The sequence below is a fragment of the Rhagoletis pomonella genome, unplaced genomic scaffold, assembly GCF_013731165.1.
Source record: "Rhagoletis pomonella isolate Grant_MI unplaced genomic scaffold, Rhpom_1.0 Rhpom_scaffold_00004, whole genome shotgun sequence".
In the NCBI taxonomy this organism is placed as follows: domain Eukaryota; kingdom Metazoa; phylum Arthropoda; class Insecta; order Diptera; family Tephritidae; genus Rhagoletis; species Rhagoletis pomonella.
Genome location: NW_023458558.1, coordinates 3,869,958 through 3,888,227, shown reverse-complemented (window position 1 = coordinate 3,888,227; position 18,270 = coordinate 3,869,958). Strand labels below are relative to the sequence as shown.

At 35.8% G+C, this 18,270-nt stretch overlaps 1 protein-coding gene across 1 annotated transcript in view; it reads left to right on the top strand.

Annotated features, from left to right (window-relative positions):
- LOC118736909 (transcription factor IIIB 90 kDa subunit-like) overlaps positions 1–15,515 on the top strand; it is an 82,174-nt gene extending 66,659 nt beyond the window's left edge. Inside the window, exon 7 of the mRNA XM_036467041.1 lies at positions 15,403–15,515. Coding sequence (XP_036322934.1) covers positions 15,403–15,515 — 113 coding nt within the window. The remainder of the gene's footprint in view (positions 1–15,402) is intronic.
- The last annotated feature ends 2,755 nt before the right edge of the window (positions 15,516–18,270 follow it).

Genomic DNA, 18,270 nt, shown 5'->3' with positions numbered 1-18,270 from the left:
CTGCTTTACGCGCACATGTATTTATGCGAGTGCGTTTGTGAGCGCAATGCTTTTCTGGGTGGGTGTATTGGCGTGCGCCAACCAATTTTTGCTTTTGTGCATTGTGCGAATTATGAAGCGCGTGTGTGACGACATGCATCCATTGGCCAATATGCCAGTCACAAACACACATCAACACACATGTATATAAGCATATACAAACATACACAACTTTATATCCTCGTAGGGAATTTAGTTAGTTGTATAGTAATTTACAAATAAAATAAAGTAAAATAAAATGAAACGCTGAGGTTTTTGAAAAAAAAAAAAAATTATTTTTTCGCCAAAAAAGTGTTTTACTTCTAATTCTGGCAAAAAGATCTTTTCTGTCCTTCGAAAGCCTAATTGGAAGATCTGCTACATTCCTTGATGCTAGGAAAAAAGTATATTATTCTAAGGAAATATTACCTTGAAATGGCTACGAAGACATGGCTGCCTTAATGAGTAAACGATTTGACCCTATATAAGGAAAACACAATTCCTGCGTTTTCAGTACTAATTTCTTTCTTCTTAAGAAAAATTAACTTGCCGTCAAAAGAATAAGTATGTAATTTTGCACATGGCGCTTAAACAGTCGCAATGAGCAAAGCTCTGGACTGCTGGTTGAGGGTTGCAAGGATAGAGTCTTCCCAGAGCAGGATTTTGATTTTTTTAAATATTTTTTTTATTTGTTATTAAATTTGTTTTATTGCATTTTTTTTTAAATCGTATTTAAAAGAAAAAAGTATCTCATTTATTTTTTATGATAAATATTTCAGTATTTAGGGTTTTCCATATATGAAATTCATTTTACAATTTGTAATTTATATTTAAATTGAAATAATTGACCTAGCTTACTCTAACCACTTCCAACCGGACTCGAACCAGAAGCAGCAGTCTGCACGCGACGCCACAGCCGACATTTGCCAGTAAAGCAATTAACTTCGTCTTAACAGCACTGGCCAAATTATTACTTATATTTAAAAAATTTACTTCTTTAAATTAATGACGCACTATTTTCTGCATCAACGTGAATTAAGGAAAAGCTTCTAAAATTGAGTAAATTTTGCGTAATATTAAGGGAAACACAGTAACTCTAAAATAAGCAAGGAAATGCTTTTACCTGAGCGTAGCGAGGAGGCTATAGCATTAAGTATTCTGTTTGTTTTTTTAGCTATAAGTTTTCAAAATGTAGCAATAAAAGAAACACTTTACCATGGCGGGAAAGTTCGATTCACATAATATAAATTATTTATATAAAAAACTAAATTAAATAAAATGAAAAAAAAAATATTTTTATTGTTAAACCGATGAAATCTAAAAATTAAAGAAAGAAACAAAATTAAATAAAAAATTCGCTGCCCGAGGATACTAGCTCGGATCTCTCGACTGACATGCCAGTGGTTTGCACACTCGGCCATTGCAACTGTTGGAGCAGCACTTTTAGCAATGCTTTCGGTCTAAAAAACTTTTTGCCATGAAAGTTAGCAAGGGAGCTATTTTAGTGCTAGAATGGACGATCTTATAGTCCAGCATTTTTTCAAATGTCGATCCTTTCCAATTAATAGGCGTCCGTTGGGGTTAGAGGTACATACTACCACTCCGTATATCGGCCCCTGGTCAAACCAATATCAAAAAAAAAAAAAAATTTCTAAACAGCGGTCGCCTCTCGGCAGGCAATGCCAAACCTCCGAGTGTAATTATTTCTTGACTAAACTTTTCCTAAATTTCATTTGCACAAAACTATTCAGGCCCTAAAAGTAGAGATGATGAGCTTTCCCTTGCCAATTCGTCGACGGTTATCTACGATTCCACAGTATTCTGTTCCCCAGCATAGTGATACCGTGTTTCTTGTCGCCAAGAGTTGGATAGTATCTAAGCACTTCGAGGCGAGCATGGAGGTAATGCTCTATAGGATAGGGCTTTTATGGCCGCCTGGATATTTGAAAAGATAACCATAAAGTCATTTTTAAATCTTTTTCAAAATATAGTCCGCTATAAACTGAGATTTTTAGTATCTCGGCCTGAAATACCATGGGCCAAGTACCCATTACAATATCAAGTTCGGTGTCAGGTCCAATGAAAATAAAAAATTATTTTTAATCAAGAAAGATGATCTACTGTTTACAGAAAGGCTCATCTTAGGCGACAATGCAGAGGAACATCTTTTCTCGTGATTATATGTAGGATAGAACAAGGAACTGCGAATTCGTTTTGTGGGCCCATGCCTCCCGGTGTTTAACTTCACAAAATTTCAAGATATTCCTCGCCAATAGAACAAACGGGGCAAACGAATGGGAAAAAAGTGGACGCATAGTCATATTTAGTATACTGAGGCTCCATGACTGGCTAATCGCAGCAAGAAGGCTCCTTTTATTAGCATGGGCAATGAATGAAGTGGCAGATGCTATCGCCAGAAAAGAGCCTGTAGAGAGATTCATGGGCACAGTACTATTTATTGGTCCCGCATTGAGCTCCACCAGGAAAAACTATTATATCGACAGCTGAGTGAAAGATGGACCTAATTCGGCAGTCGGTTCGAAAATGCCTTATCTCAGAAAATTTTTCAAGAACGCCCTGTTTCAGAATTTGTTCGAAGAACATTCTAACTCAGCAAATGGTTCGAGAATGCCCTATCTCAATGTAAATTCAATATATCGGCAGCTGTGATAGGGCATTCTTCAACCAAATTCTGAGATAGGGACCTTTTCGGTAAAAGTATCGGTTAGAGTGTTCTTAAGCCATATTCCGCGATAGGGCGTTTTCGAATCGGCTGCCGGGATAAGTCGCTCTTCCACTCAGCCGTCGGTATATGGATGAAAGAGGAAGCGCAACGTTATTGGGAAAGAAAGAAAGGTAACAGCCAGACTAAGTCCTGAAACCGAATCAAATTCTACATTATCTGTCACTGCCCATTGCAGAATAATGAAACCCCTGTCAAATATAGGAGTGATTAGCCCTGATCAGGAACAGGAAAATGCAGAGCACATTGTGTCCCTTAAGGTTTAATCCTGTAGGTAAAAAAACCGCCCTCTATAAGTCACCCATAATGCTCGTGGTGCTACGAGTATCTACATACTATATGGCGCAGAAGCATGGACCATCACCACACTCGATCAGGCGACTCTTGGAGTGTTCGAGAGAAAGCTATATAAGCTTAACAACGACATCGGCATAGCGCAGCACATTAAAATGCAGCGGCTCGGCTGGCTTGGTCATGTCGTACGAATAGACCTAAATGCTGCAGCTGTGTAAGTAATCAACTCGGAACCCAATGATGAAAGCAGAGGAAGAGAAAATTCTTCTTCGAAGGACTTAGCGCTACATTTGACATTTTCAATTGCCGTCAGTTGGAACAGTTGGCGTGCTTTATTTGACTCTGCTAAACTTACTTAGGCGCTAAAAAACAGAAGTTGAAATTGCTCCTAGGGGGGAATAAAAAAATGTACGTATGTACGTACATAATTATGTATGTACGTACGTATGTATGTATATTTATTTTTTGAGCGGTTTGCTTGCTGAACGCGCTGATCGATGGCAGCTTAACTGCATGTTATGTACTTATTTATGTACGTAAATACACACATTGACTTTTGATTGCTTGATGGATGATGATGCCATGAATTTATTTTAAACAACATCTTTTTGACAGCCGTCAATATAGGCGCAAGCCACACGCTTGTTTCTGCATCTCGCTATTTAAACAACGCAATTAAATTTATTTGCATACATACATACTAGTATGCACATTAGGGTGCTTCACTAAAAATAGTTTTACATGAGCTGGACCGATTTGAAAATGCTTCAAAAAATAAATTTTTTTTTTGATTCCGTTGATACATTTCTTCTTTTTTAATTTTTTATGCATACATTTTAAACTTAACTCAGAAGAGAAATCAGTTGAGTTGGTTTATTGGAAATGGTATTTTTGAAATTTCATTTTAATCATAAATAACTCGATTTTCCGAAATATTTAGACGGAAGTAAAATAGTATAAGAAATTTTATCATTCTGATGGAAAAACCGTACCGAATTTTTGTTTTTTTTTTGTATCGAGTGCGATGCACCCTAGTGTACATACATATATGCCATTTATAATGCTTGTAATAAAATCGTTGTAAAAAAAGATTAAATATCTGAATAATATTAATAAAGGTGAAAATAATAATTAATATGTCAAAAAAGAATGCAATCAATGAATGGAAAAAAGTGAAATCCGCCGATGCGATGCTTAAATTGTTAATTAATTTTTATGCATATAATAATGATTTATACGTATTCATACAGAGTTGTTGGCCGTCATTAAACTTGCTTGATGCGGCATACTCTTTTTTTTCATTATCCTTAACGCGTTCAAGGGTAAATTAAGTTTGTGTTGAGTGTGGCCATTTATTGTTATTACTTTAAAAAGCATGCAGAAAGCTACATCATTATAGATTGCATGTGTAAGTACATTACTCGTAAGTCTCCGGGCCGTTTGAAATTTGAGCCTCTCCCTTTAATAGAATTGACACAAAATACGTGAAAATCAACATCCAATGAATGAATTTAAAATTTACTTAAAAATTACTGTTACATTGAAAATGTTTTAAAATATTTAATTTTAATGAACAAACAGGAATAACATAATTTTAAAAACCGTTGGCATTTTAAGTCTAGTTAACTAACTTCAAACTCTTTGTCACAGCCTAGATTCTGTCCAGAAATAGAAACATATGAAGCATGGCACTTCTGTCATGTGTTCTTAAATAAAATTTAACTTTATTTGTAAAAAATCTTGAATAATCGCTGATCGGTTCGGATATATTTTCTTTATTGTCTTTTAAAATTTCAACTCACAATCTGGTTCGGTAAAATTTTTAAATTTAAACTAAGTAACGTCTAGATGGATATATTAATTAGAAATCAGTTGGTGTGCAGTAAAAACTACTACATAAATATATTTTAGAATAGTTCAAATTGTTTTAATTTTTGTGTGAAATATCTCGGCTGAAATATAGTTATTAAATATACCAGCCTTGATGATGTATGTAAAGAATGTACACGAAAAAAACTGGTCACAGTTAAAACGTTCTAAAACATAAATATATTAATGGAATTCAACGATATTTACATATATTTACATCTAAACTTAGTTTTATTGAAATTCGTTAAAAAAGAGTTAATTCTCCTTGTAATAAGCAAACGATCGCAATTTTGACTTTATGTCCTTCATTAGCCCTTGCACATAAGTTTCAGTGATTTCCTTGGAAACCAGCTGCCATTTATTTTTGAATTGTTGTGCGATTTTTACAGCTTTGTGGGTCTTAAGAAGTTTGGATTTCATAACGGCCCAGTAGGTTTCGATCGGCCGATGCTCTGGACAATTAGGTGGATTCACCTCTTTTGCTATAAAATACACTTTGTTTCTATGTTACCATCCTAAAGCCATTTTTCCGTAATGACATATCGCGAGATCAGGCCAAAAAAGCACTGGATCTTTATGAAGCCGTATAAGAGGTAAAAGTCGCTTTTGTAGACACTCCTTAACATAAATTTCTTGGTTGATTGTACCAGTGCTTACAAAAGGATCACTTTTGAAGCCGCATTGGCAAATTGCCTGCCAAATGAGAAACTTTTTGGGAAATTTGTCAAACTTTTTGTTTTTATATTTATCTGCAACATTGCCTCTTTTATTTGCAGTGTGAAATTCGCGGCCCCGGATTTGTTTAAAATCGGCTTTTACGTACGATTCGTCATCCATAACAATACAGCCAAATTTTAGTATGAGACTGTCGTACAATTTCCGAGCACGTTGTTTCGCCAACAAATTTTGCTTACCGTTGCGATTAGGTGCTGCATTCACTTTGTAAGAACGTAGTCCTGCTGTTTTGCATACTTTTTGTATATACGAAGACGACATGTTTAATTTTTTGCCGACATCTCTTACCGAAAGTCCAGGATTTTTCTTAAAAGCAGATAACACTTCCTTTGCCTTAATTTCGCAAGAAAATCCTTTTTTTCTGCCACTACCAGGGTTCCTTTTTAAAGATAAACATTCATTGTATTTTTTAAGCACATAAGTAACGGTAGACTTTGGAAATTTTAGCTTTTTTGCGATGTCGTTATGGAACATGCTGGGATTTTCCAGCTTTTTGCGCAATATTAACTCGCGATCGATTTCTTTCTTGGTCCTCGTTTCTACACTGATTTTTGTTACTAAAAAGAAATGATGCAGTAAGGTGGAAAATGCTTCCAGCTTTTTAAGTGTCTACCGATCTTTATTTTAATGTTATGATTAACCGAGCTATGCTTGGTTATGTGCGACCAGTTTTTTTCGTGTACATTCTTTATATATACTTGACCTCCGATAATACATCAATTGCAATGGATAATAAAATAAAAAATCCCATGTATGAATTCGTGAAAAAATTAATTACTTTAATACGAGTAGATAAGAATACATTTCTTTGTAGACATACATATGTATGTGTATATTAAATCATTTTTGATCTAAAAAAAATTCAATTCAACGATCAAATATTGTTTGGAAAATAACGCAAAAACAGAAATCCAATTTGAGATCTTGGAGAATATATTCTTTTGAGGTTTCCTTGTGCTAAGTATCTGTGCATACTCGTAAATGTAAATATGTAAAAGTTCGTTTACAGAGAAAAAAAGATAAAGTAATGTGTTACATATTATTATGTATAATTTGACGTAATTTCGGGAAACACAACATCCTTGCACATGCTTACATGATTTAGTTTTAATTAAAGCTCAACAACTCCAATACAATTAATCTCATGCTTTTTTAATGCCGTAACACCAGAAGAGGACAAACAACAGATTTTCAGTGCGTCAAAAATATTAATTAATCTTACGCTTACACTAGCATGAATAAAATGGATTATCTAATTTCATTCGAATTTTGGTTTTATGAAACGGAAAAAATTATGAAATTATGACAACAATTTCAGCTAACGATGCCAATTTGGTCGCTCATTAACAGATGTGATTGTTGGAAAGTTGATCCTGACTCATATCCTCGTGTCTACTTATGAGTATCTGCATGCACTGGTAACAGTTTAAGTGTGTGTGTGTGTGTTGCTAACACCACCATTAATTTACCGCAAGCAGTCAAGCAAAGTTACAAATATGATTTCAAACAAAATGGCTCATTCTAACTTCTTGTGCAGCCGTTTTGAGCCAAGCTAAGGCATTTCGGAAGACTAACGTATTTCCGCCTAGCAATCAGCCGCAAAGTGATTAATTACATGTGTTGTTGCAAAAGTTGTGTTGTTGTTGTTTGCGATATGTGGCTTTCAGACATATTTATTTTAATATTGTTGTTGTTGAGTTTGTGTGCCGCCCTTGCAACATATGCAAGTTATGTGCGCTCATAAATTTAATACCAATCATCTATCACCGCTTACACTTTGCCAAACACTAATAAACAAACAAATAAATAACAAAATTAAACAAATTTTAAAAGATAAGTATACAAAATAAGTTAATTGTAAAAATAAATATTTTTAAAACAAGCTTTCTAAATATGAACGAAATCAGAACATAAATACTGGTTCACCAAATATCTCGATTCCTGCGCCACCTATCGGATTAGTTCATCTTTAGTGTTGCATTGGCAACACATTGGTTCTGAGCCAACTGTGAAGTTTCATGTCTTAGGTCATCGGGAAGTTGGTTAGAAATTGATTGCAAGATTTGCCCCTATAAAACATACTTACATTCAGAGCAAGTTAAATAAAAGCTTGTAAAGGGTTGTGCATTTTTTTGGAACCAAACTAAACATTTGGATTGTTATGCTTCTGGTGTAAGGTGTAGATTAGGCGATTACAGTGATATTTAAGGGAGTCTTTTACAACTGAAATTCTTCAAAACTGGCAAGAAAAAATTTACAGTCCAAAGAAAAGATGGGCCCAAACCAGCCCATGCGGACGTTTTTCAGAATTGGATAACATTCGATCTATTGAAAGGGTATCCAAAAAGCCTGGCCTATCTATGGGCTCCACCGGATCGCAGTATGTTCAGAGTGTATCCACTCAGTATTTATAGTTCTCGAGGAAGAATAACTAAAAAGACAGAATGGTTCTGGAAGGCAGTGCAGGATCCTTCTTGCGCCAACCTTCGAACCGACAGTGACTGGTCTGCCAGCATAGAGTTACTGTTTTCTTTGTTGCCTGATTTTTAAGTGTTTTAGCAGTCTTCAACAAGTTTGAATTTCATCATCCTTTTTGACAGAGCCCTGATGGCTACGTGGCTATCTGAAATGATAACTATAAAGGCGCCCTTCAAACGCTTTTCAGGGGTTAAATCAGCGCAGATTAGAACTACTAATATTACAGTTTGTAACACCGCATGAAATTGCGAGTTTGGTGCCGGGTCCACAGACACCTGCACCTGCTCAGTTATTCATCCTCGAACCGTCTGCGTACCGAAGTACGTATCTAGTAAAAAGGGCGGGTAGTCCGTTTGCCCAATTATCATGATCTGGCATTTTCACTTGGAACTTAATGCCGAAGCCGATTCGTTTGGTTGTGTAGTCTGAAACTGTCGTCGCCTCGTGCCAGCTCTTTCTCAAATAAATACATATGTATGTATGGATAAGCGACTCTAGAGCCGCAGTTGAGCAGGTTATTATCGATCCAGTAGCGGTGAGACATTGTACATAATTTACTGAGACGTATATTGACAGTTTTTTTTTTTTTAAAGTTACTATGCCACACTACGAATCCGTACAGTCCAATCGGGTGGACGATCATATGGTAAATACACTCTATGATATTTGAGTTCAGTCCGCATATTTTTACAAAAAGTTTTCTACAAGCCCACATAGCCCGTGTGACTTCAATAACTATTCTTTGAAGATAGGGTTCTAATAGTAAAAATTGCTAATTTCATTTAAAGTTTTTAGGGATTTTATTAAAGATCGCAGGTTCTGAACCTGACGTTAGATAAGAAGAACTTAATATATCCCACACGGTGGACATTATAATTAAAAGTAGAATTACCAAAATTTACCAGTTAATTTCATACAAAATGTTGTTTTTTTTTTTATAAAATAGCTTCATTCAATTTCTTTGAACAGCTTCCTACAATCCTTTCAGTTGTTGACTCCATCCTCACTTTCTGCTTTGCTTTGCTTTTTTCTTAACTGCGGTCAATAGCTTTTCCTTAATCGCCCTCGCAGACGATTCATCATTGCCTGGAGCTGAGTATGCAAACATTGCCTTTTTTTTTACAAACATACACAAGTACATATGTGTGTACTTATATACATACATACGCCCTCACTTTATAGCTTCCTTATGTTGCTACCTTTATTCAGCTGCCAGCTAACACGCTTCGTTTTTTTGGTAAGCTTTCCTGCCTTTATTGAATACATATGTATGTATGTATGTATGTATGGAGTTCTGCTGGTCTGCCATGGCCAGCACACCTCGATATCATTTTCGGTTCTTTGGTTTCCTGCGTAGCTGCATCGTTCGATGTGCTCGGTTTCATTTGCGGTATCGATTTACGTAATTGCCTTCATTTATCCTCAGTTTAGGTGAAGGAGTGATGTGTGTAAAAAAAAGCGCCCCCAAGTTTGCTCTACATTCGTTGTACTGTAAATTCACCAATGTTTATGCATTTTTTTCTTGCTTCTATTTTTTTTTCTTCAATACCCTAAGTTGACTTCGCCTTTGACTCGGGTTCTGTTTTGCAGTTAATAGTTACGTCGTTTGTCACACGCATATGTAAATATGTATGTAGAATGTATGTATGTATGAATGTAGTATATATGCATATAAAAACATAAGTATGTAAAAGGCTCGACAGTTTCGTGGTCAACTGGCCGACCGAAATTTTTTTGTTGCTTATTCGATTCACTAAAATTTATTTATTTAAATATATGATATATTGTGGTGCGCTGACCGGAAACATTTGTTAAACCAAGATTTATTACGCGCAAACAAATTCTCGGTTTCAGTGCTGCCGCAGGGAAAGCCATTTCTTTAAGATGTGTCTGCGATTGACATATACATATATTTATGGTACTCATACGATGGTAAACAAATACATTTATTTATGTACGTATGCACATTAGTATATACTTATGCATACAGTGAAACCTGTTGGAGCCGGAATCGAATGCGATAAGAATTTTTGTCCACCCAAGACAAGTTTCCGGGCTAGATGAATTGCATAAAAGCCGTATTTTATTTAAGTTTTCCGGCTCGCTGGGTAAAATATTTGTACTTAGCAATAATAATTCACAGTTCTATTTAAATATCCCCATTAGTATAACTTCTATGGTAACGATGATGAAAGAAAGAGCTATGAAGAAGTGATGGGAAGAAATTCCATATTCCCTCCTACCGATATAGATGTCTACTCATTAATCTTAAGTCATTAGGTTGTAGGTGGACTATTCTCCCTTACTTTGGTCTACGGCTTAGTATGTGGCGTCATAGACTATCCATATTTGCTTGGACGTATCCATTTCGCTTTGCCACAGAGATGTTTAAGACATAACGTCCGTTTCTCTTTGGAGATGGTAAGAACTCATTATGCTTCGAATGCTTCTATACTCACAGCTCTAAAGGAATTAAGCCCGTTTCAAATCAATACTGAATTAATTAAATTACTTAGCTTGTACTTCTTATTTATATTTTGTTGTGATCTGTAGGAAATGGAATACTTTATGGATTAAATAAAAAATAAATAATAAATAAATCCGAAAACAGTTTTTAAAAATTCCAAATGGCGGATAGATTTAAAAACAAATTTCAGATTTTTAGGAAATTTGATATCCAAATGTTCTTTGAATCACTGATTACAAAACTGAAATTGGTTTTCAAAAAAGGCGGATGCATAATGGCGAATGGATTTTTAGAAAATTTGCATTGCATGTAACATACATATGTTCCTACGTATGTATGTTTATCTACTAGAGATCTCATTCTGATAGATTATTACGACAATGTACAGGCAACCCACCAACGGAGCCACAGTTCAAGCACCAACTGCTCGTATTGCATATAAATAGATTTAGCTACTTCGAAAGAACAGCATTAGCCTGGTCTAACTAACGTTTGGCTTCTGTAGCAGGTTAAACTAATAATTATTTGTTTTATTTTGAAAAGAATTTCCGTCATCCATTGTCCCGTTTGATTTTTAGACTTCCTAATTATCAGAGCCGAAGAAAATAAGTACGAGAAAATCCATTTTAAGCGCTTAGCTAAGCACTAAAGCATTGGTAAATATGTTTGAAAATCTGCTCGCAAAACAACAATAATTAATTACAGTTTAATGTTTCGTTTTTTATAAAGTTGTTTTTTTCGTAAATATTCGTTATTCTCCATTTTAGATAAATTATGTAAATCTCTTCAATAACACCAATGCCTTCCCATAGAGACGAGCCATTGGTTTTAAATTTTCCTATCTAAGCAGAAATGCAATTGAAGTTACGGGTTAATAAAAACAAAATTTGTTTTTATGACATTATTTGTTAAAATGTTTTTAGTTCGAAGAATAAAAAAACCGAAGAAATGGTGAAGAAAAATTTATTGAGCCAAATTTTGTTAAGCAGTACTGAGCTTTCTACTATGGTTTGCTAATGTTTGTATGTGAAGAGTACAAGGCATCCTTTTTTTCAAAAGAAATATATGCAAGTTCCATTATTTCGTAAGGAAAAAGTCAGACAGTAGGCTGTAAAATATCAGATGTCAAAACTACATGGACACTACCATTCACACACACACACACACGAAATACTTAATAGCAATTTATTTCTTGACCATTTACTTAGAAGGTCCATACTTAGCTTTATACATTTAAATAAGCAAAATAAGCATGGTCGTTAAAATTAAGCTTGGAAACCCTGAATAAGCAATTACAAGCAATTCCAAGCATAAGCTTAAACTCTTCGGCCCTGCTAATTATTAACTAGATTACCAGAAAAATTTAAATCAATTGCGACATGGCTAGGATGTACAACAAAGTTGTTGGAATTTAACTACCTACAGCTACAAATTCTCAAAACTCTTTGACTTTTCATTGGAAATTTTAAGGCAAGGGGCCGCAAACTAAAAGTTTTACGACTAGCAAGTTTCACTGTATTGGCGCTTAGCATCACTTGTTGGTCGCTAAATACAGAAACATAAACTGGCTTCCTTCCATATTAAATGATAAAAATTGCAAAAATGATTAACTGCCAATTAATTTACTGTACAATCATTAATTATACTGTTTAATCTTTCTTTACTTATACCCTTAAATTGTACTTGTGTCTAATTCTCTTTAGCTTGCAGGCTATGTCGTTGATGAGCATTCGTATTTGATTAATTATTGTATGTATTTAAATATATTTCGAAGATGCTGTTATAGTACGTACAGATATGCTGAACTGACTAACGGTTTATACATATATACATATGTACATTCCTTCGGCAGAGCAGTCATATCAGCTTGTGCCTTGTTACCTTGTAAGTAGTATGTGCGTATTTATGTACAATATGTATGACAATTTATTTATATCCTCACCATTTATTCGACTGCTGATTAACTTTGTGATGCTTGGCTTCCATAAGTGACCACTTCATTTATGGTAGATTAATAATAAATTATCCTTAGTTAAGGTTGACATTTTGATTATGTTTGTATAAATATTTTGTGTTAAGAAATTTGATGTTTTGCTTATAAAGCCATTAACGCAGAAGAAAATACGAGTACAAGATAACTCGTGCGATTCTTCCCTTAGCTGGAGGCGTTCGCCTAGCATTTTGTGATAGGACTAAGTAGTAAAGCTTAATTTTAGATGGGAAACTTTAGTGGAAGTCTAACACTGAGGAAGTAGTTAGGAACGCATCACTTTCTGTGGAGTTCTCGTCTAGTGGAATATACCAAAGCAGGCATATATAAAACCGCATTACTATTCGGTATCTTACAGGTCTAACATACGCCCATTACTTTAGCCTGAAATATGCTTGGCGGTAGTCATAATGCACTTTTATGAGAGTTTTAATAGTTTTCTAATCCCTTGGTGGGCAATTTCCTACTGTGAGGAGAAAAAAGCAGATCCAAAGGTAGTTGAGACACGATATTCAGAAAGCGGAAGAGTGGCACTGTAGGTGTGCTAGTGTGCCTTTGTGTTCATTATATTCACATGTCATGCATTCTTCACTTTGTGTATATTCAAACTTGGAAGCATGAGATGGTGCGAGACAGTTTCTCCTTAGGAACCTCAACTAGTGTCTAACAATTCACAGCAGGGCTGTCCGTAATCCAAAAACCTGTGTATGCTTCATACGATAGTCATTAGTCTAAAACCCCAGATAAGTTAAATAACGTTGTTCAAATATAAAATAGTTTTTTTTGTGTTCTTATTTCATGCTTATCATTGGTAGCAAAAACCACGAAGCCTATTCTGCCTTTTCCAAGTTGGATAAGGAAGCAAAGCGAATGGATCTGGTAGTAAACGAGGATAAGACGGCGTATCTCCTGTCATCCGGGAAACAGTAAGCACATTCGCGCCTTTGACGTCACTGTTGACAGTTTTGATGTCCAGAAAATATTCTCTTCAATTGGGAACCGGAATTAACACCGATAATAATGTCAGCATCCAAGAATGATAGAATACAAGATTGCGCCAATCGAGCTGAGAGCAACTGGCCGTGACGTCAAAATATACCAGAATGAGAGAGCAAGACGAACTCGACAAGAAAAAGAGGAAGCATCGAACAAAAGGCAGTATTGCCAAGTTTTGAATGTGAAAAAGCACAAAATGTTTATTGGTGAATTTTATGGCCTTTATATGAATACGTAATATTATTGTATGGATGCCGATTCAAATTAATAAAAATGTTTCTTGCACAACGGAAGATTTCTTCTGGCTTGATTGAAGGTGCTGCCACATATTTCGTTGTCGGTTATGATTGTCACTGTGCCATGATTTAGTTTAAATTTTTGTAAATTTGGCTTCCATTTTTTTAAGATTTTCTAATTTGAAGTCTTCAAACTAAAAACAAAAGCACCAAACACGCACCAAGCACAAAACGCAAAAATGTTCGCGTTTTGAATACCCACTAAATTTGGTGCGAAAAGTATCAAGTTGGCAACAGTGAATGTAAACAAAAGTATATTATGACGTCAGCGATTGGGTGGATGCTGTCAAATCGACGAAGAGAGGGTTAGCGGTCCGCGAATGGCGCGACCTTTATTTTCTGGATCGTGGTCAGCATCGCAATCCAACGCAGAATCACTCTTACCAACAAGTACTACTTTGGACTGAGTAGGTAATTCAGGGGTAAGTATTCTCTCGGTGTACGAAAACTACACTCTATAAGTCACTCATCATGAGCGTGCTGGTATATGGCGCGAAGGTATGGACAATGACAACATCCGATGACGTGGTCTTAGTGCATTCGAGAGAAAGATTTTGCGACACATGGTGTATTATCGAGACAGAGGTGGCACATTCAGCCGTAGCGCTACTTTCTTCTTGGCGAATTTAAGAGAACCAACTCTTTGTGTGACGTCATCATAGAAATTTTCGCGCAAAGTTTGTTCTATCGTGACGTCATCACTCGGAGGAACGCGCAATCTTGTATTCGCTCATTCTTTTTTGCGCAAGATTCACGTACACCTACGTGTTGGCGACGGCGAGTACGGCAGACGATGCAACGATGAGCTGTGCGACGAATTAAACTACAGCAGCCCGGCTGGCTTGGCCATGTCGTTCGATTGGAAAATGGAAATGCTTCAGCCTTAAAGTATCTAACTCAGAGCGCGCTCTACGTCGGAGAGATCAGATGAAGAAGGACTTGACTTCACTAGGAATTTCCATTCGCTTGCACAGAGAAGAAAGGACTGTCCTGCTATAATCCACTTAGTCAAATATCCTAGCAATATGGAAAACTTTGTACGACGCCTGAGGTCCTAGATTTAAGGTATGTAGTTATTTGTAATTTTAATTACATGTAACAAAATATAAGAAACTACTTTTTAAAAGAGAAAAACGGCTGCTGTTTATAATAAATTATCTAACGCAATTTTCGCTGTTGTCTCTTTCTATTTAACAAAACATAAAATTTCACCATCTAAGTGCCAATTTTGGCTGAAGCGCTTGTTCTGTTTTGTTTTTTTGGTTTGTAGTCCACTTCATTTGTCGAAAGAAACTTTTGTAACTTTGCGTCACCAGACGAATTAACTAATCATTTTCGTTTCGCTACATCCTGTGCATAGAAATATTAGTGTGCGAGTTTTCGTTACCTTTCTTTTTGTTCCATTTTGTACAACTATTTAACATTTTTTTGTTTTTTTTTTTGCAAGTGGTGAAGCAAAGCCTCGCAAGAAATCCACCATAACTTCCCAAATGACACAAAATTTACTGCAACGCAGCCTGCCAAATCGTAAATTTAAAACACAGCAGCAGCAGCAGCAGCGGCAGCGGCAGTGACAGCGACAGCGACAGCAGCAGTGCGAGCAACAAAGTTTTTGTGCAACGCAATTGACGATGCGGCAACTGAAAATTTAAACACACGCGCACCTAAGCCTTCAAGTGGACACACTTAGAGTGTTCTTATAACTTCATATACAAGTGTATGCATGCATGCGTGTGTGTATGAGTGTATGCGTGTGTGCACGCTGGAAAATACGAACTGTTTCCCAGTTGCTGCAACTTCAAAGTTGCAAGTTGCCACACTAATGTGTGAAAAACTTTGCCATATAAATCAGTACGTATGCGTTTAGCCTACTTTGAGGCGCAAAAACAATTATTTCATTTGCAGCCAAAAAAAAAAAACAATCCGAACAGCTTGAGTCAGCGCCTACTTTCGAGAGATGCGAATGGGGAATGAATTGGTGTGTGTGTTGTGTAACTTGCTAAATTGCAAGGCTATGTGTTTGCTTAAGCTGCTGCCGGACACCTCTATCGCATTTCAATTAACCATTAAAGGAAGCGTACATATACATACATACATAGGACTTCTTTCGTTAATTTCAGATTCTATCAAATTTATTTGCATGCAACGTGTAAAAGAAGAAGAAGAAGAGCGAGTTATGGTAAAAGAGCTTAAATGAAAAAAGTGAATGACGTTTTTGTTGCATCTGCGCGGGGTCTCATATATTAACACTAGTGACCAGGGCGACCTCTGCTTTACTGGACAAAAGAATTGTGTATGTTTTTTCTTCCTATGGCTTTTGCATTGTTGCTGTGTGGAATTACTGTTGTTTTAGCTGCTGCAACTTGATAAATGCAGCAAATTAAGATAATGGCTTGTTGGCGCCAAAAATATTCGTGACAATGCAGCAATAACAAATGAAAAAATTTTCAAAACGCGTACATGTATCCAAATACAAAATGCTTATAGAAGAATTAACAATGGCATATCCAGCAATTGGCTAAAGGGGATACTAGTTTTTAGCCCCAATTTTAGTTGCAGTTTTGAAAGGTGCACAGTTTAAACTGCGAATCGCCAATAGTCGTATTAAGCAATGGTGGTCTGAGAATGATGTGCGCCATAGCCAAGTATACATAAAAGGCGAATTCATACAAGGTGTTATCGGCAGCACTAAAAAAAAACTACAATAATAAATTATGAAATTAATTATGAATTAATAAAGAAAACCCTAACTCAGGTAGTCGCTGAAATGCAAAGAAGCGCACCTAACTAATTTTTTCTTATTGCTTAAATTGATGTGCATACATTTAATTCGATGAAATGCATCATAATAATTCGAATAGGAAATTATGGATTTTTGCTTAGTTACGGCTTTTTTGATTTCAGCGACGATGTGAGATAGGGTCTTTCAGTACTATAGGTAAGGTTATACTTTATCTTTTTTCTGTTATTCGTGTTATTCTGTTTTCCTTTATACTTGTTTTTATATTTATACTCTATTGTTCTTATAAAAGTAAAGTGATTAAATTTACCTTGGTCTTCATCTTTGTTTTTATCTTTTATATCTTTTTGATGTGATGTGAAGTGATGTGATAGGATGTCGTATGATGTTATATCATGTGATGTTCTGTCGCGTGATGATATAATGTGATGTCATGTCATAAAATGTCAAATCGTGTCGAAGTCTCAATAAAAATATCGATAACAAAAAACCATACAAAATTTAGACAACAAAATCGGCTATTATTTCGATAAAAATATCGACAACAAAATCGATTGTTGTGTCGTTACAAATATCGATAGCCGTGACGATAAATGCGTTCATAAATATCTCTACAATAACGATTAATTTATATCGATAAAAATATCAATAAAAATATCAATAAAACAAACAAACAAAATGTTGAAAATAATGCCGAGTGACTGCAGATCCTACTGATTCAAACATTTTACAGCTAACAATCAACAACCGCTAAAGAAGTTTTACTTCAAAAATGTGCAGGAAACACATCATTTTGACAGTCGGCACATTTCGAATTGAAATCAGCTGCTCCGCTAACACCACCTTGTATGAATTCGCCTTGTATACAGACATAATTGATAGAGCAGGAAATTTTCAATTTCAATTTTTTCAATTATACTCGTAGAAACACTAACATCAGGTATGTATAAAGTAAGAAGCCACTTCAGAAGAACGGACTGACTGCTCCGCGAAATAATGTAATAGTGTAAGGAATAAGGAAATAACCTATTGAAAATAAGCAATAACCATACGCAGAATGCCTTACCCTACCTAAGGTCCGCCTTTGAATAACTACTACATACCTTGAAGCGTACATATGTATGTACGAGTACAGATATTTTACAAACCTCTGATTGCATGCAGATGCCAAAAAAAGGGGCAGCAAGCCAGTGAGCGAACCAGCGCGTATGCGTCACTGACATCGGATGGACACAGACGCAGCCAGCAGCCAGCAGCTCGTCGTCGTCGTCGTTGTTTTCATGCGAGGCCAAAGTGCAGACGATGGTAACTAACTACACTCTTTGCTAAATTTTTGGTATCGCTCCAAATTAGTTAAAAGTTTGTGTTGTCATTTTGTTAATTGTTGGAAAATGGGGCGTGAAAGAGCGCAAAAAACGCTTCTCAAGCTTTACATACATACATATTTGTAACGAAAAATATGTTTTAAGTTATACTCCTATTAGAAATTCAAAATACGTGTACCATCCATTAGTGAAGTTTACTTTTGAAGCTTAGGACCTACGACTTATGCAATTCATACCAGCCGCGTTACGAGACTGTTAAACACTTTAAGCAAGCAGATGCTCCATACGTTAGTTCGAGTGATTGCGCGATATTAATCGG